We start from the raw sequence: 19,279 nt of genomic DNA on the forward strand, positions 1-19,279 counted from the left end.
GGGCTCTAGGAATGTCCCAGTGGAGGACTGGGAAGTCATGGACAATTAGAAAGCAAGTGAGGGTGTTGAGGGACTGGAACAGTACCCAGGGACTCATGAGGTTCTGGGGTGGCAAAGGGAATTGGGGATGTCACGTTTGGATGGAGGCATCCAAGGACGACTGGGCAGGTAATTGGGGTGTCAGGATGGATGTTGAGGGTGCCATGGGGTATCTTGGCTAATCGGATGTCTTTTCAGGAGGCCTGAAGTTGGAAGAAGGACTGAGAGGGGAGAGGAAGGATCATGGATTGTTCCTGGGTGACTGAAGTGTGAGGAAGGATTGGGGCTCAGTCCAGAGGGACTGGGTGGAGAGGGGAATTGGGGCGGGGGTGTGGATGTGTCAGCCGGGACAGGATGGTGCCTGGGTGAGGGGCAGCTGGAGAGATTAAGGGTGGATGGACCCACGGATCAGGGAGAAGGCAGAGGGAGGGAGAGGGGAAGGAAAGATGCAGGGTCAGAGGAATGGATGGAGGGAGGGAAGGAAGGGTGCGGGGTCAGAAGGAGGGAGGGAGGGGAGGATGCTGGGAGGCAGGGAAAGATGAAGGATGGAGGCAGGGAGGAGGAGGAGGAGGAGCAGGAGGGGAAGCAGAAGCGGGCGGAGCCGGCCGGTGCCGCAGAGCCGCCTCCCCGGCGCACGCTGGGCCGGCTCGGCAGCGCCTGCGGGGACCCGGCGGCCCGGCCCGGTGCCCCGGTGACCGGCCCGGTGCTGGCCGGCCCGGTGCCGCCGGTGCGTGGCCCGGTGCCAGCCGGCCCGGTGCGGCGGAGCCCGGCGGGGCAGGATGCGAGCCCCGAGGCGGAGGTGAGGAGCGTGTCCGTGCGCGCGTGTGGCATCCGCGGGTGCGCGTGTCCGGGGTGACGCGGGTCGGGATGTCCGCGTGTCCCGGGCACGCGGGGGCTGCGTGTGCCCACGCTGGGCTGTGCTGATGTCGCGACAGGTTGAGGCCCAGGAACCCCCCGGCATCGGTGCCGCCGGGATGCGGGCGGGATCAGAGTGTTCTCCCTCGGGGCTGTGCAGGGCCGGACGCCCCCTGGCCCAAGCCCCATTCCCGTGGGTCGTGGATGTCCCTTCCTGCTGCTGGGGTCCCGCGGGTTGGGACTAGTGGCGGGGCTTTGGGACCTGGGTTGGTGGCTCTCTGGGCCCTGCACCAGGCAAGCCCAAGAGAACTCGGGAGCCACTGGTCAGCACGAAAGGGACCAGGAGTGCCTTGTCCAGCACTGGGGACTGGTGTTCGCTGACCTGTGCCATGGGGACCTGTGGGTGTGGGGGCAATGTGTGTGTGCCAGATGAGAGGGTAAGAGCTGTAGGGTGCTGTAGGATCCTGGGCTGGTGCCTGCACCATCACTAAGCTCTCCTCGGGGCGCTGGGCATGTGAGATGTGCTGGGCCAAGCACAGCCCTGAAGGAAGGGCTTCAGGATGCTGGTGTTGGTGCGGGGAGCTTGGCTTGCCCCATCTCCCCAGCCCCGTTTTCATCGCCCCTGCTCTTGCCCCGGTTGTGCCCATGCCCGATTCCGCGCCGAGCCGCTGGCCTGGCCGTTTGTGCCGGCAGCTCTCCAGGGCTGCCGGGCCCCGGGAGCTGCCCGGCTGCCACGCCTGCGGTGCCGCGCCGGGAGCCGCCCAGCCCGGAGAGTGTAGCGGCAGCCCCAGCTCCCCCCGGCCGGCCGTGCTCAATGAAGACCTTGTTGCCGTGCCCCGTGCGCAGGTCGGCGGGTGGCCGTGCCGTGCGCCCCGTGCTGTGCTCGCACACTCAGGCAGCCACCGTGTTTGGGGACGGCTGGCCCCGCTCCACCTCCTCCGTGGTGGCACTCCGCCCCTGCTGAGACATTTGTGCCAACGAGTCAGCGGGGAGCTGGATGTGCCACGCTTGGCATCTGAGCTGCCACACTCTCCCTGGCCTTTCCCGGCCCTTGCCACAGCCCCTCTGCCAGCCTGGAGCCACTGGCACGCAGTGGCTGCTGCTGAGCACAGGGCTGGGGCCTGCCGTCCATCCCTCCATCCATCCCTCCATCCCCGTCCATCTGTCTCCCCGCAGGAGGTGATCCAGCAGCAGAAGGAGGTGAGTTGCTGTTGCTGTTGCACTCTTCTAGTGCCCTGTGCTTTGGGAATGCTTTACCCCAGGATGCTTTCCCCATGGGCAGCAGCCACTCTCACACAGCCCATGTGCCCCCGCCCTGTCTGCCAACCCTTCATTGTCCCCTCTCCCTGGTGGCAGCCCGGGGTGCCAGTGCTGACGCGTGGCTGCAGTGGCCCTGGTGTGATGCCGCGGACGTGCTGTGAGTCACTGAGTGCCCTGAGTCAGGGACGTGTGATGCCCCTCATGCCAGGGCTTGGAGGTACATGGGGGTGGGTGGGCAGTGCTGCCCAGTGAGTGGGGGGCCCCAGGGCTCAGCCCCCCTCGTTCTGTGCTGTGCCGGCAGCTCTGCTCCGTGCTCCAGGCTGGCATGAAAGGGCTCTTGTCCTCCTGCAGCCTCAGCAGCACAGCAGTGGCCTCCCCTTCACAGCAAACAAATTCCCAGTGTTGGGCACAGGGGTAGAGGGGGGGGAGCCCCCACTCAGCCCAGCCAGCCGTGGCTGTGGCTGAGCCCTGGGCTCCTGCTGGCCCAGCATTCCCATGGCCAGGCATGGGGCTGCCACTCTGGCTGTGTGGAGGTGCTGGCTGGGCAGCTGGGCTTTGGGAAAGCGGGCGCTTGGCTCGCTCACCCCAGAGCCCACAGGCAGCCACTGCCCTGGGATGGCCCCGCCTAAAGGGTGGCCCTGAGCAGTAACATTTTGCTTCCCAGGCATAATGTTATTTTTGGGTTGTTAAGACCACTGCCAGGGTCCCAGTCTGAAGCATTGTAACCAGCACCGGAGGGCCTGGTATCAGTCAGTCGGGTATTCCCCCGAAAATTCTCACTCTGTCCTTTCCTTTGTTCTTTCCTTATCTGTTTTGCTTGTGTCACTGCCCCACCAGGGACAGCAAGCCCTTCTCTAGATAGGAATATCTTGTTCCAGTGTCACTGACAGAGTGGCAACTAATGTCTAGTGTTCTCTGTCTCTTCCAGCCCGTTTTGACACAGATTAAAAAGGGAACTGTGTACACTGAACCCCCATTCCCCATAAATATATATGGTATATATTTATGGTGTATAGTGCCATAGGTATATGGGAACAAGCTGATGGCACAACCTCAGTTCTCTTAATAATAATTCTAAAGTTCTCAGAACTTGCTGTCTGTTTATGTTATGTACCTAACACAAACGTCCTTTATGTTAGATGGATTCTGTCCATGTTCTGTTTCTTCTGGGGTTTGCAGGAGTACAGAAGTGGCTTCTTTAATCCAATAGACTCACAAGAACTTAACCCCCTGCTTGGGCCCTTGATGCTGGGATGTAGGACTGCTCAAGGCTTGCATTTTTCCTTGTGGGCAAAACCACAAAGGGTACCCAAAAAGGGCATTCTCCAACCAAATTGATTAGAGGGATGGAGCACCTCTATAAGGGAATTTGAGAGAATTCTCTCTATGAGACAATTTGGCTTCTTCACCCTGGAAAAGAGAAGGCTTCAGGGGCACCTAATTGTGGCCTTCCAGTACCCGAAGGGAGACCACAAGAAAGATGGAGGGAGACTTTTTACAAGAGTGTGTAGTGACAGGACAAGGGGAATGGCTTCAAACTGACAGGGGGTAGGTTTGAATTGGATAGTAGGAAAAAAATCTTTATTGTGAGGGTGATGAGACCTGGCCCAGGTTGCTCAGAGAAGCTGTGGATATTCCATTGCCAGAAGTGTTCAAGGTCAGGCTTGATAGGGCCCTGAGCAACGTTGGCTAGTGAAGATGTCCCTGCCCATGGCAGGGGGGTTGGAAGGAGATGATCTTTAAGATTCCATCCAAACCAGGCCACTAGGATGATTCAATGATGATGATATCATTGATCTAGTGATAAATTGTGACCTTTGGTGGGTCACAGTGGTGGCTAAGACTTTGCCAGGGATTTATGAGCAATAGTGGGAGAGTGTTTATACCCCTGCAGCAGCCTATCAAAAACACGCTGCACTCCCTTCCAGGTGAAGGTGAATGAAGCCTTGTTGTGTTCCTGGAGTGGAATCACAAAAAACATATCTTCTACATCCAGGGTTGCCCTCCATGAGTGGTGCACTCCCTGAATTGAGTTACCAGTTCCTCGATACTTGGCACAGCAGTGGTTAAAGGCTCAGCATTGGCATTGGGATCTCTCTTTTCTCCAAATCTGGTCCCACCCTGTCTATGTGCCAGTAATCAACAGGTAACTGCCATCTCCGTTCCAGTTTTTAGCCAAACTGGTGAATTACATGGGGTGAAATTTGGCAAATTATCAGTCGGTGAATTACACGGGGAGTGGGCTCTGGAGCTGATTTGTGTATTTCCAAACCAGGTGTAACTTCAGGAGGTCAATTTCATGCTGCAGCAGAGAATTGTATCGTGGTACATTGGCAGCTTTTGAATGAGGGAGGGTAAGCACCCTGTGGGGTGAATGTGGGATCTGGATTTCTTTTAGGGTCAGGGTTAACGGGAGGACCAAATGTTGCTCTGCATCAGCTGCCAGGTTTGGCTGCTCAGAACATTGAAATCCAACATGTTTTCATTGTGATCTTTTGCTACAAAGTGAGGGGAGGACATGTGCTTATCGCCTGGGAGCCATAAATTAGCCTTGCTGGTTTGGCATATAGCACTTGTTCACTCCAGTGATTTCAACTCTGTCCAGTTTTTGAGTGTCCTGCTCTGTTAATACTGGAATTTGTGTTCCCTTATCTTTTAGAAATGTCATTAATAGTTGAAGAGGCCCACCTGGAATCAGAATGTGTGGGCTGTTATTATAGGGGCACTGATAGGATTCCACCTGCTGAATTTCAGTCCAGCCTGGCTTATGGCCACAGCGCTTTTCAAACTGAATCAGATTGAATGGGATTGTTTTTCAGCTATGCTTTCCCACAATTCACCAAGGTTCAGTTGTCTCTTCTGTTTCTATAATGCATCTGCCTTCATACTCAGGGGGATTTGAAGGAGACAGAGAATCATCTTCTCCCAGTTTTCTGTCATTTGGGTCACCCCATGTGTCTCTATCCTGTTCCTCAGGGAATATGATTAGTTTTCTCATCTGTATGATGTCAGGGGGATCAGGAGCTCACACAAGCATAATCTCTACCTTTTCTTCCATTTTTTTCCTCCTTCTCTTCCTCTAAATGTTTCTGCAGTTGCTTTTCCCTATTTTCAGCTGTGGCCAAGTACATTTTAAGTTGCTCCCTTTCTGATTTCAAAGCAGTATATTCTACATCTGCCATTTTTTAGGAGAGAGGGTGCTCTGATTTCCTTTTGTACACAAGATCAGTGACCCTGCAATACTGAGCAGACAATTACTTTATTGCTGTTTGTCCAACATTTTTGGGCCCATTCTATTCCCTCTCAGGATGGTGCACACTTGTGTTAAGCCAAGTAATAATAATAATATGCAGAAATTTAGCAAGGTGTCCCTGGCTTGGGACAAGGGAGAGAAGAGTAGCCCATTGACTGTATCCAAGGTATTTTGGGGTCTTCCTCCTAACCAGGTGAAATTTTTATCCTCTTTATGTATAGCCCAATCTTGTCCCCCTCCTCCTATGTTACATGTGGCATGATCTAGGTGGAGAGTTGAGTAACAGAGTAACATATGTGGCAGCATGTGTTTCATTAAGCTTATTTGCCGGTGCAGTGTTGTGCGTTTCATTATTTAAATAATCCTTAATCAGGAAAAAGTTACTTTTTTGGCCATGGTGTCCTTCAAAGTCCCAGTCACAGGACTTGTTCCGCTCTGTGCAGTTTTTCAGAGCCAGGGCAGGATGATCCTATCTCACAGGACCTCCTCCTTTGCCCAGCTCATCCTTTTTTCTGTCAACTATTTTCCCCATCTGCAAAGTTAACAGTGTAGGCTGTAGATGGTAAGCCTTAGCCCTCGCCTGGCTCCTCAGTCATCACCCCGCAGCATCCCCAGGATTTGGGGTGTTGTACTGTCTCTATGGGCATTCTGCCTCTGGGCATTGCGTCTCCTTGTGCATCAAGTATTTGGCTGTGATCCCTCCTTGCTTGTTGTGCCTCTGGGTATTGCCCTTCTGGATGTCAAGCCTTGCATATTATGTCACTGGTTAATGTGCCTTTTTGGGTATTTTGCCTCCAGGGATATCATGGCCCTGAGCACTCTGCTTCCTTAAGAGTTGTATATCCTTGTGCATCCTGAGTGTTGGATGTTTTGCCTCTGGGTGTCACACCCGGGGCGCTGCTCCTCCTGGGGTGTCATGCCTCCAGAGGTCACACCTCCCTGGATATTGTGCCTCTTGATCTCCTCAGGCGTCACACTTCTGGTTATTGAAATTTGGGTGCCTCTGGGTTCCACACTTCTGGGTAAGATGCCCCTGGGCACTGCAGCTCTGGGTGCTGTGCCTGCAGGTACAACACCTCTGGGCGCTTTGTCTCTGGGTATCGCACTGGTTATGGTGTCTGGCAGGGCACACAGCCATGCCTGACCAGTGCTGGTGTGTTTAAAGTCATCGTGCCTCAGTGTCCCTCCATGACAGGTTGTTGCTGCAGGGTCTGCGGCACCCTGTGTCTGCCTCTCCTGCTCCCTGCCAGGCTGGCAGTGCTGTCCCTTGCTGCGAGGTGCTGATGTGGTGTGCAAGGCTCTGGGGACATGGTCCCAGGGTCCCTACCATGGCTTGTGCCACAGGAACATGTTGGCCCTCCTTGGCTGCTGGGGCTCAGGCTCGAGCATGTGGGCAGGGCACTGTGCCTACACTGATGCTGGGACAAGTGCCCACCTCCCTGGGACCCCACCAAAAAGCTGCCAGGCTGAGATTAGAAAATAAACATTCTGATTTCTTTAAAAGGAGAAAAAAAACCTAACAATACAGGGTTAGTTTTTTTTTTTAATTTGTCATGTTTCTCTTTCTTTCTTTTAAACGATGAAATGACTCACACTTCTGAGCTGAAAATAAACCCGATTACGAGCTGGTGAGCCATGAGAGCACGGAGGCACAGGGTCCCTCCAAGAGCAGCCAGGGCCAGCCGTGCCCGCAGATCCTCCCCTGGGGGCTGTGGGGGTCTGCTCTGGGGGCTCAGGTGGCCCTGACAGGGCTGCTAATGGAGCTAAAGTGCTGCTGAGGGGGCACTGCCATCTGCACGGCCCCCAGGGCCTCGTGTCTTTGCACTCAGAGCCTCTGCCCAGCGGCTGTGGGACACACACGTGTGTCCCCCCGTGCGCGCAGACACCAGTGGCACCCCCGCCACCCTCCCCGGTCCCTCCGGCAGAGCGCGGCGTGGCACGGGGGGCCCGGCCCGAGCCCCGGCGCTGTGCGTGACACGGCCGTGTGCTGCTCTCCGCAGGGAGCCCTGCAGCAGCGACACTGTGCCGGCCGTGGTCCCCGGAGCCAGGCGCATGGCGGGTAAGGCGCCCCGGGAGAGCCGGTACCCTGCATGCCCCGTTCCCGGGCCCCGCACCGCCCCGGGCATGGCCAAGGGCTTTCTGGGCCCCGAGGCGTCCCCTTGTCTCTCCTCTCCTCGGAGGCACACGAGGTGTGGAGCAGCCACTTTGCTCGTCTGACTGCTGCTCGCCCTTGCTCCCTGCCAGCTTCCCAAGAAGGGCTGTGGGGTGAAGGTGATGAGGACGCTGTGCCAGCCGAGCCGAGGGGGTCCAGCGGCCCCCCGGGTGCCCAGCCCCAGCCGGACCCCTTGGTGCAGACGTGTCTCCTCCGGGATCTGGAGATGGGTCCGCTCGCCCACACGCAGACCCTGCGGGACTTGGAGCAGGTGAGGCGCCGGGGCGCCGGGACCCCGCATGGCACCGCCACGGTCCTCCCGGCAGTGCCGGCTGCTCGCAGGATTCACGCCGGTCACAGCAGCGGGGTGTGGAGCGCAGGAGGGGCGGCGGGGCAGGTGGCGGTGCCAGAGGGGGCCGAGCCCGGCCGGGCGCCACGCTCCCCTCTCCGCCCTCACGGCTGCGGCGCGTGGGGGCCTCCGGGGCTCGGGTTTCACCAACCCGCTGTCCCCGCTCCAGCGATTCCTCAAATAGCTCTGGGAGGCGGAAAAAAAAGAGGAAAGGGAGAGCAGCGGGGCCAGCGACGGGAGCGCAGGGAGCCTAGGCCGTGTCCCGGCGGCGCCATGTGAGGGGTGCCGGGATGCCCGCCTCATGGAGCGCCGGCCATGGCTAACGGGTACCGCACGCTCTCGCAGCACCTCAATGACCTCAAAAAGGAGAATTTCAGCCTCAAGCTCCGCATCTACTTTCTGGAGGAGCGCGTCCAGCAGAAGGGCGAGGACAGCCGGGACGATGTCTACCGGCGGGTGAGTGCCTGTATGGGACGGGGTGAGGGGGTTTCCTCTCTTTTCTGGGAAGGAATAGGTCGAGGGGAGTGTAGTCGGGGGGCATGCCAGGGAAGGCTTCGGGCACTGGGGTTGGAGGAGCTGCTCTATGGGAGTTTGCCCCTTGTTCCCTTTGACGGGAGCCAGGAGAGGGTTGGGGAGGGCGTCCCCAGCCCGGTGGGGTGCCTGGGGTGGGTGGCAGTGCAAGTTTGGGGGCACACGGATGGAGTGGGTACACCCCATCCCGGCACCAGCGGGCTAAAATACCACCTGTGCCACTCACTGACAGGAGCACCCAAAGCCCTGCCATGGCGTGGGGGTCCTCCACACCACTTCTTCGTTCCCGTGGGCAGTGGGGCTGGGGTGTCCAGGCAAGCGTGAGGGCATCCTACCCACCTCTTTCCTGCTCCATAGAACATTGAGCTGAAGGTGGAGGTGGAGAGCCTGAAGCGGGAGCTGCAGGAGAAGCAACAAGCCCTGGACAACACATGGTGAGTGGGGCTGGCCAAGCCCCTCTCACCCCGGGGCAGACATGGTGCCCAGGCCCCACCTGTGGTGGGTTTGTGGGCATGGGCACGAGGGATGTCTGCCTGCATCCTGCCCGTAGCAGGCAGTAGAGGGGCTTGCAATGGGGCTTGAGTGGGGTTTGCAATGGGGCTTGCAATGGGGCTTGCAATGGGGCTTGCAATGGGGCTGGGCACCCACAGAGCTCCTCTTACAGCCCTGGCGCCAGCCAAAAATAAAATACTGCACCTGTTTGGTGGGGGAGGGCAGTGCCGTGCCCAGGGGCCATGGCATGGGTGTCTCACCGTGGGGCACCGATGGCAGGGGGCCGGTGGCACAGCAGCTGGCGAGGCCCTGGTTTTGGGAGTGTGTGGGGAGTGCTCTGGTGGGTCAGAGCCTAAACATGGCCTGGTGCTGCCAGAGGAGCGGTGTCCCCAGGGCAGGATGTGGGGGGAGCCAGGCTAAGGGCACCCAGAGTGCTACAGATCACCCAGCCCAGCTGGTTTGGGGTGGAGGCTGTCACAAAGGCTGTGCTATGCCATGCCGTGCTGCACACTGCTAAGCCATGCTGTGCCGTGCCATGCCGTGGGAGATGCCATGCCGTAGCAGGCTGTGGCACACCGTGCTGTGCCATGCCGTGCCATGCCGTGGGAGATGCCATACCGTAGCAGGCTGTGGCACACGGTGCTGTGCCAGGCCGTGCCATGCCATGCCATGGGAGATGCCATGCCGTAGCAGGCTGTGGCACACGGTGCTGTGCCATGCCGTGCCATGCCATGGGAGATGCCATGCTGCAGCAGGCTGTGGCACACCGTGCTGTGCCAGGCCGTGCCATGCCGTGGGAGATGCCATGCCGTAGCAGGCTGTGGCACACGGTGCTGTGCCATGCCGTGCCATGCCGTGGGAGATGCCATGCCGTAGCAGGCTGTGGCACACGGTGCTGTGCCATGCCGTGCCATGCCGTGGGAGATGCCATGCCGTAGCAGGCTGTGGCACACCGTGCTGTGCCAGGCCGTGCCATGCCATGCCATGGGAGATGCCATGCCGTAGCAGGCTGCGGCACACCGTGCTGTGCCAGGCCGTGCCATGCCATGCCATGGGAGATGCCATGCCGTAGCAGGCTGCGGCACACCGTGCTGTGCCAGGCCATGCCATGCCATGCCATGGGAGATGCCATGCCGTAGCAGGCTGTGGCACACGGTGCTGTGCCATGCCGTGCCATGCCGTGGGAGATGCCATGCCGTAGCAGGCTGTGGCACACCGTGCTGTGCCCAGCAGGGTGGCTGCAGAGAACCAGACGAGCCGCAGCCAGGCCGCGCTCCGGCAGCAGTATGAGGAGCGGCAGCGGGAGTCGGAGCACGTCTACGAGCTCCTGGAGAACAAGATCCAGCTCCTGCAGGAGGTGAGTCTCAAGGGATGGTGGGCACCAGGGAGGAGCCGGGGGCTGCTGCCTGGGGGCTCACCCTGCTGCCGTGCAGGAGGCCAGGCTGGCACGGAGTGAGGCCGAGCAGGCCACGGCGCTGGCCCGAGCTGAGGCAGAGAGATGCCGGGAGCTGACAGAGAAGCTGAAGGAAGCGGCGAGGACAAAGCAGGAGGACAGGAGCGACAATGGCTGTGGCTCCGTGGCCCAGAGGTGGGTGTCCCGGACATGTCTCCTCTATGCTGCCAGCCTGTGTGCTGTGCCAGTTCTTGGGGACCACCAAGGGGCTCATGATGTGCATGACTGAGGGGCTGAACATATCTGGTGGGATGCAGGGGTCACCCCAGTGGGGAGAGCTGGGCTGTGAGGAAGGGAGAGCAGTCCTGAGGCTGCTGTGCTTTGCCCCAGAGATTGATCTCTGTCCCCAATGTCATCTCATGGCCATCCCAGTCCCTGAGCATCCCATGCCCTTTTGTCACTTTCAGGAGGATCGAAGAGCTGACCCAAGAGCTGGCCGCCAGCAACCAGCTCGTGGAAATGCTGTCAGCAGAGAAGCGTGACCTGCAGCAGTTCCTGGAGGGGTCTCCGGTCATGGAGGGGCAGGTGAGTGGGCAAGGGTGGGGGGACCCCAAGGAGGAGCACATCCATCCAGGGCCTGGCTGGTTGTTGTCATCCCTGTCCCCTTGTGGGGCTGTGGCCAGGGCTGTGCCGTGTTCAGCCTGGCAGGGTTGGGTGATTGCCAGGAGCTGGGAGGAGCTGTGGGGCTCAGAGGACACGGTGTGAGCTGTTAGGGGACAGGCCACCAGCCTGTGCAGTCCTTCTGAGGCTGTTGGTGCCGCTTGCTCCCGTCTGCCATTTAAATCCCAAGTCTTAAAATACTCGTGGCAGCCTGGCATGGTGCCAGGCAGGATTTCGGGGCTGTGAGAGATCAGAGCGGCATGTTCCTGGCAGCTGCACAGCTCTGGCCACGCTGGATGTTGGTAGCACGGCGCTGTCCCCAGCAGCGCGGGCTGTCAGTGCGTGAGCTGCCTGTGCAGTGCTCCTGCAGGGACCCTGCTGTTTGCCCACAGGTGGCGTGGGCTGTGTGCAGGTGCCGGTGGCACTGCGCTGCGGGGACGTGCCCACCCACACTGCCTGCAGGCGCTGGGCACTGGGGCATGGCACTGCCACTGGCGGGGGCTCCTGGTGCTGGGACAGGCACGGGGATGAGGATTCAGCACTGGGACAAGCATCCAGCACTGGGACAGGTGCCACATTGGGACGGGGATGTGGCACAGGCAGTAGGGTGGGGACCTGGCACTGGGACAAGCACTGGCATTGGAACGGGGATGTGGCACAGGCACTGGGGTAGAGACGTGGCACTGGGACAGGCACTGGCATTGGAACGGGGACGTGGCACAGGCACTGGGGTAGAGACGTGGCACTGGGACAGGCACTGGCATTGGAACGGGGACGTGGCACAGGCACTGGGGTAGAGACGTGGCACTGGGACAGGCACTGGCATTGGAACGGGGACGTGGCACATGCACTGGGGTAGAGACGTGGCACTGGGACAGGCACTTGCATTGGAGCCAAGCACTAGTGTGTGTGTGTGTGTGACTCTGCCACTGGATCCCTGCGCTGTCCCGTCGCGATCGATCTCTGTCGTTGTCTCTGTCGCGACTCCCGGCGCTGCCCGTGTGCCCGGGCGTGGCGCGGGCCTCCACTGCGCTTGCGTATGCGGGCGTGACAACTACATATCCCGGCAGGCGTTGCGGGCCCTGCGCATGCGCGGGAGGCTGGGCTTGGCCGCCATCTTGAAATCTGAGCCAGAAGCCAGGCGCCGCCGTGGCAGGAGCATCCTCGGCTCAGGGCGGTGGGGCCGGGGCGGGACGGGACGGGACGGGACGGGGCAGCCCGCGGTGAGGGGCAGCCCCGGGGACGGGGGCTCTGAGGAAGAGGGGGCAGCATCGGGGGCTCGAGCTGTGAGGCGAGGGAGCAGCATCGGAGGGGCGGGGGGGGCAGCCTGGACAAGGGGGCAGCCCAGGTGTGGCTGTGAAGATGTGAAGGGGGTGGCGCAGGGTGCGATCTTTCAGTTGCATCAAGGGTCCCGGCGTGTCACCACCCTAAAAAGAAGGAATTGGAGCGGTGAGACGTGCCACCGGGCTCAGGGATTGAGGGAGATGTGCTGACCTCGGGAAGGTCTCCTGAGAGCCCGCAGCTGTAGGTTTGGATGCCGGGAGGGAGGATGAAGGATAACTGCCGGATCTGCGGCCGGGAGCTGTGCGGCAACCAGCGGCGATGGATCTTTCACACCGCGGCCAAGCTGAATCTCCAGGTGCTGCTCTCCCACGTCCTGGGCAGGGAGCTGTGCCGGGACGGCAGGTCCGAGTTCGCCTGCAGCAAGTGTGCCTTCATGCTGGACCGCATCTACAGGTTCGACACCGTCATCGCCCGCATCGAGGCCCTCTCCATCGAGCGCCTGCAGAAGCTGCTGCTGGAGAAGGACCGGCTCAAGTTCTGCATCGCAAGCATGTACCGCAGGAACAACGACGACTCCAGCACAGAGGACAGGGCTGCGGAGGGGACTGTGGACCTTTCCAATCTGCCTGATGCACGGTACGCTGCCCTCCTCCAGGAGGACTTCGCTTACTCTGGCTTTGAATATTGGATGGATCAGGAAGAGCATGGCCTGGAGCCGCACAGCTGCCACGGCTCCGAGGGAGCGGGGAGCCGCCCGCGGCGCTGCCGGGGCTGCGCTGCCCTGCGTGTGGCCGACGCCGACTATGAAGCCATCTGCAAAGTGCCCCGAAAGGTGGCCAGGAGCATCTCCTGTGGGCTGTCCAGCCGCTGGTCAGCCAGCATGGGCAACGAGGAGTCATCTGTGTGTGATGTGGCCGAGTCCACCAGCTCCAGGGTGGCTGTAGATGGGGACAGCATGGAGGAAGGCACACCTGCATCCTCTCTTGAATCTCTGGACACCACCGTGGAGGCTAGCCCACCGCAGCAGAAGGATGAAGATGCAGATAAGGGGGTGAAAGGGAATGGGAAATGTGACGATTTCTCGGATGATCGCATGACCCCGAGCTCTTCACTGAGCGGGAACAGGCTGGAGCTGGCCCTCAATTTGATCAAGACTTTGGATTACAAACCCCTTCAGAGCCCCCGAGGCAGCCGACTACCTATTCCTGTGAAGTCCAGCTTGCCCCCTCCCAAGCTCAGCCGTGACTTGGCAGATGGCAGTGCTTCTGCTGGCTTAGCATGTGCTAGTTCTGCCTTCCTCAACGCAGACAGAAAATCGTTCTCCAGAGCTCCTTTGGGCCTTCCCCTGGAAATTTCTGAGCTGCAGGAGCTGTGGGATGACCTCTGTGAGGATTATATGCCACTGCGGGTACAGGTAGAGGTCACAGTGCCGCCCTTCCATTGAGCATTGTCCTCGTGGTCCAGTGCTGAGCCCACTGGGGATTCTTCTGTGCTGAGATAATGCAGACAGCCACGGGTGGCTGATCGGGGGCTAAGAATAGGCAACTCGGTCCTTTTTAGGTGTGCTGCCTCTCTCCTCAGTCATTCTCTTGTCTCCTGTTTCCTCCCGGTGTTCTGGGAAATGAACCTTCCCCCCCTCCATCAGCCCTCCCTGACAATGCAGCCTGCTAGGTGGGTCTAAGCTCTTTGTCATTTTCCTACTGAGAAAACACCAGTTTCACTTCATCTTCAGGCGTAAAGTCGGTGTGGCTTTTATCCACAACTAAAGGGAGTGTTTTAAGCTTCTGGGCATGTGTTTTCCAGCAGATGTGTTGTCTTTGTGCCTGAGTAATGGTTGGAGTGTGGGGAACGCCTGCCTCCAGCCCTGCCTCTGCAGGTCAGGCCTCAGACCTGCCGAACGTGCAGAGCCACCCGGGCATCCGTGGCGTGTGCCCTGAGGAAAAGGTGTTTCCCTTGCAGGTGGATTTGTGCCAGAGGATGACTTTAGGGTTGGTATTCAAGATAATTGGTTTATTTTCTGATCCTTTGAAAAGATCTATCAATTAGTGGCAGGTGTTGCTGAGAGGGGATGAAAGCTCCTGCTTTTGGGATGCTGTTATCTCTCTTGATAGCAGTCCTAGCTCCAGGTTGCCTCTGTTTAGCTTGCTTTAATGAAAAGTTCTTTAGTATGCAGTCAAAAAGCCGAACTCCTCAGTTCTTTACCACTTCCAGTAATGAATAGAAGGCTTCAGTCGGGTTCAATTCTGGAATATCCGTGTCAGCCTAATTGCCTACAGCCTTAGTGCTGCCTAATGCTGTAGGTAGCCCGGGGGATTAGGAAAATGCTCGTTTATTACTATGGCAACTGTGGCAGTGCTGAATTGCTCTTGCTCTTTAGCCGCTGGCTTGCTGTCCCATCTGCTCAGGCGTTTCCCGGAGCTGTGTGCTTTTTTCCATAAAAGCCTGCTCGAGAAACGATGCTAGGGAGGAACGCAGGAAAACTAGTTTTCATCTGGAGCACAAAGGCATGGCGCTGGCAGCCGGCAGCTGAGGATGTGAACCAGGGCATCGCGTCATTTGCTGATGGTTCTCACTGCCAGGGGTGTGTTTGCAGGACAAAAATGGGCTTTCTCTGAACAGCGTGGTGTGTTTGCAGGTTGGCTTTGTGTCACACATGGCCATCCTGTCCTAGGAACTGTATTTTGAGGAGTTTCTCCAGCCTCTGCCATCCGACCGGCCCTGCAAGGAATTTATGCTGCAGGATATTTTAGTGCCAGTTCCTTGCCGTGACAGCAGCAGCTCTTCAGTGCAGGGTCTGGCTGAAGGGGGAAGGGCTTAATCCTTCGGATGGCTTTAAGAGCAAGAGTGGGAAGGCAGATGCAGCTAGTAGGCTGAATAGTTCTTGCACAAATGATTTTTCGTTCGGTTTGTAAAAGCAGCACCCTTCCTGTAAGTCAGGTGCTGCTGCTGTCCAGCGATTCCTGTGCATAAATGAGAAAGGAATATCTAGAACATACAGGACCACAGTTCTCTCAATGCTTTTGCAGTTCTTTAAATGTATGGAGCATTCTGGTGTCAGGGCATGTGACCTTGTAGGTACCGTCTTCCCGGGGGTTTTCTTGAACCAACAATTCCTCCCCTTCCCCACCACAGCCCAGGGAGGTGGCACCCAACGGAGCCTTTGTGAGACACTCCCGCAGCTGCGGTGGCCTCCTGACAGCCAGGCTCTTCCTCACTGTGCTGGGCAGTCTGAGCTTGGCAGGCTCAGAGAGTGCCGTGATTATTATTTTTTCAAGAAGTGTTCTGTTGGGGTCAGTGTGTGCTGGGGCTGTGCTGAGGAGAGATTGGCACTAAAATGCCGATGCTGGAGAAGTCGACATGGCTGCAGGCAGGCACAAGGGCGGCAGCTTGGGCTTTGGAACTTTGGACTCTGCAGCTGGCTCTGCATTTCCCCTCCCTGCTCTTAGCTCTTTCCAGGTTTTCTGCCTTTTTTCTTTTTCTTTTTTTTTAATGTGAAAATTGAGGAAATGTGTTTTCCCTTCCCCCCCCCCCCCCCCCCCCCCCCGTTTTAATCAACCTTATTTCAAAATACCTGCTGTGACAGATTCCAGCAGCTCTCCCTGTCTCATCCATAGCCTTCTGGCAGAGAAAATTTGTAATCACCATGACTGTAAGTTTTCACTGAAATCCTAACAAAACATCAGGGTAAAGGGAGGTGTTCTTTCTGTCTGTGAGAGGCAGTGCACAGATTTGAGGGAGCTCCCCTGTGCTGCATGGATTCCCCACAGAAAGCGTTTCTGTGGCCACTGAGGATGAGGATTCAGCCTGACAGGCTAATTGGAACTGACTGTTCTAGCTGTGCTGCACTGCCTGCAGCTGGTGCTTGTGTGTGTGTGTGTGTGCTCCAAAAAGCCCTGCCACAGTTCCACGGCCTCTGTGCTGCATCCCTGCAGTCCTTTCCAGGGCTCCCATCTAGAGCAGGCACCGGTGCCGTCAGTCTTGTGTCACTGATAATACTCAGGAATACTGAAGGAGCCCTGTGAGGGCTACAGAGGATGGCTGGGATGGAGTGCTGCCCTAAGGAGTTAACTCACTGGGCGGGGGACAGCAAAATTGTAAGGAGGGATGACAAGGGATTAGTGTTGTGCTCAGCCAGCCGGCTCTGGCAGGCCACGTGTCACAAAGTAGGCTGTTTACATTCCCAGTAAATGGGTATGTGTAATGAAAAAGAAATCTCGGCTGTGGCACTGAATTTCCTCCTGTTTGAGGAGCTGCAAGGAATTGTACACGGTGTGGATGCTGGAACACGGGAAGTGGTGAGGGAGAGCCCAGAAAATCACAAGTGGAGGGGTTCAGAGCAGGATTACTGCTAGGTCATGGCAGGAGGGGAGCTGGCGGGAAGGATTTAAGGTTGTAAGCTTGATAAAGACACAGAAGCTCAGCAGAACATGGGAACCATTTCAGTGCGGGTTTTGAAGCTTTTTTAAAATGCCAGCAGGGCACATGGGGAGGAGAGCAGTTTTCAGGGATATGGCTTGGGTGTGGGGAGAAGATCCATCATTAGCCCACAGACGGTGGTTAGAGCTAAACAAGCTGCTGGGCTCGTGGTGCAGCAGTGAGGAGAGACAGGGAGCCCAGGCAGAGCCTTGGGGCACCAGGGCACTTGTGGCAGATGAGGCAGAGAGCTGCCAGGTGCCAGCCTGCCACCCTGGTGAAGGGAGACATGAGCAGAATGATGTCTCAGAGCCAGTTAGAAAAGCACACAGGGCATGTTTAAACCCGTGCTGCAGGGTCTGTGATGGCTGACAGCTGAAGAGAGGAAGCCAGTGCAAGAGTTGATCCATTCTCTCATTTTTTACTGTTTTTCTCCTTTCAGAATTTGCAGGATGAACGGCAGCAGCCAGCTCCAGGTAGCGCTGCAGCAGGGGAGCACATGTCCAACGTGTGTGCAGCAGAGCTGCAGGGCAAAATCCAGCACTTTGAAGCTGCCAACAAGGTATTTCTTCATGAAGAGCACATCCAGTGCTAGTGAGTCTGATGTGGTTAGTGTCAGAGGGTGCCTCCTGGCCTGGCTGGAGGCAGGTACCTGCACCTCTCTCCCAGCAAGGTTGTGTGATTCTCAGTGCTGTTGTCTGTCAGCTTCAATTAAAAGTATTTGCCTTTTTTTTTTTCCCTGCAGCTGGGCTGCGTAAATTTTCCATATTTAATTTTGCAAATCATTATTTTGAAGGAACTTTCCACTTGCCTGGTGAGCCTTCCAGGGGCTGGTGAAGGAGATGCACAGGGCTGTTTCCTTGTCTCCTGGATTTGCATGGGCTGAGCCTGGTGTAGGAGAGAGGGAGTCCTGGTTTCATTTCCATTTAAATACTTGGGAAGGAAACATGTATTTGAGTTCTCTTGAGGCAGATGAACAGTAACACATGTTGAGAAGGGTATATGTTCTTAATTATTCTCTTGAACTCTAAGGTAAATTATATCCTCTGGAAAAATGCTCAGGTTAAATGTGGAAAAAAAATTGGGATGGAATATTTCTTTAAATCTGGGGATGGCCATAAGGTGCTGCACCTGCCTGGACTGCAGAGCTTGATGGAAATAGAGACCCAGGGCCCAATAAATGCAGTTAGAAGTGTTGAAACAGGTTAGGGGGAGTGTCTCAGAGAAGAGATAAGAGGACAGGTGTTTCAACAGATGAACAACAGGAGGAAATTATGTGGCACCTCCAGCTCCAGAGGTTGAATCCTGAGTAAGTTCATAGGAAGAAGTGTATCATCCAACTTTGAGAATGCCAGCAGGCAGCATGTTTAAAAATGCTCATAAGCACTTGTTTAACTGCACAACGTCCTGTGTCATGGGCTTTATGGTGAAAGCAGCAAACTGTCTTGAAACTGTGTGGGTAGCGTTCTCTTAGGGTGAGAGTGTCAAAGGCAAAGGTTTCTCAGGCTGTAAACCAGCCATGGAGACTGGTGAGACGTTCCCCTTTGCTTTGCAGCCATGCTGTTGGCATGCTGGCAGTGGCCAGGCTCTTTTGTGCTGAAGCCAGAACTTTATGCTTAATAAGCCACTGATTTGATCAGTGAGTGTGTAGCTTCTTCACGCTGATATTTTTCTTTCAGATTTTTGGGAGGATTTGGGGCTGAAGCAGCCCCTTTCCTTTGGAGTAAAGAGAAACAAATGATAGAAACTGGGAGGGAGGGCTGTGGGGCAGCCTGAGTGAGACTCTCCTGGAGTATGTGGGAGGCAGTGTGGTCTGTGAACCCAAGCCTGGAGCCTCTGCCCTGCACCTGAGGGAGCAGAAGTACTGCAGTAAGTCCTGTGAAGGGCGTTTGTGTTTACTCACCAGTCTCCACCCAGCTCCAACCGTGTTTACAGACTCTAGAGGGAGCCACGTTGATCTCGATGTGGTCAACACCAGGGTTGTATGGAGTAAGGAGTGGAGGGAGTCTTAAGGGTGTTTACATAGAGCATTAAGCAGGATTAAATATAAACCCAACCTATTTCTGTCTTTAGTTGTTACAGGAAAAGCTGAATGAATTGAATTTCGAATTAAAATCTGTTCAAGAAACATCACAAAGGCAAGATCGTACGATCCAGAGTCTGAATGAGGCCCTGAAGAGCAAAGAGAGTAAGGTAATAGTTTAGGGTGGGCAGGGTGGTGCTCACAAAAACGCTGTGAACTGTGCTCTAGCCCTGTGGGCAGTGGCTGAAAAGGAATGCTTGAGCCACTGCTTGGCGTCCTGCATCTCAGTACGTTATTTCTTGCAAAGCCTCTTTCATGTGGCGCTGAGGTGTCATCATCCAGGCTGGAGGCTTGGGATGGGAGAGTTTGTGCTTGGTTTGCCACTGACTGGGCTTCCTGTGCTTGGGCTCAGACAGAGGAGCTGTACCACATCATCGAAGGGCAGAATGAGACCATGGCCAAGCTGCGGGACATGTTACACAGAACCCATCTGGGACAGCTGCAGGTATGTCCTGGAAGGCCTCAGATACATCAGGTTTCATTCTGCAGGGATCCTGGTTTTTAATCCCTCACGT

General features: G+C 56.8%; 1 protein-coding gene across 13 annotated transcripts in view; it reads left to right on the forward strand.

Moving 5' to 3' along the window:
- Positions 1-542: 542 nt before the first annotated feature.
- PDE4DIP (phosphodiesterase 4D interacting protein) overlaps positions 543-19,279 on the forward strand; it is a 37,482-nt gene continuing 18,745 nt past the window's right edge. For 2 of the 13 annotated variants that reach the window (XM_068199243.1, XM_068199247.1), the window contains exons 1-4: positions 12,204-13,682; positions 17,124-17,243; positions 18,755-18,874; positions 19,117-19,209. In XM_068199243.1, coding sequence (XP_068055344.1) covers positions 12,519-13,682; positions 17,124-17,243; positions 18,755-18,874; positions 19,117-19,209 — 1,497 coding nt within the window. In that variant the 5' untranslated portion in view covers positions 12,204-12,518. Of the gene's footprint in view, positions 839-7,407; positions 7,467-7,651; positions 7,831-8,118; positions 8,365-8,796; positions 8,874-10,164; positions 10,289-10,364; positions 10,520-10,791; positions 10,910-12,203; positions 13,683-17,123; positions 17,244-18,754; positions 18,875-19,116; positions 19,210-19,279 lie in introns of those variants that run through there. The other 11 variants (XM_068199245.1, XM_068199246.1, XM_068199242.1 and 8 more) reach the window with 8 other exon arrangements.

The sequence above is a fragment of the Anomalospiza imberbis genome, chromosome 9, assembly GCF_031753505.1.
Source record: "Anomalospiza imberbis isolate Cuckoo-Finch-1a 21T00152 chromosome 9, ASM3175350v1, whole genome shotgun sequence".
Lineage (NCBI taxonomy): Eukaryota > Metazoa > Chordata > Aves > Passeriformes > Viduidae > Anomalospiza > Anomalospiza imberbis.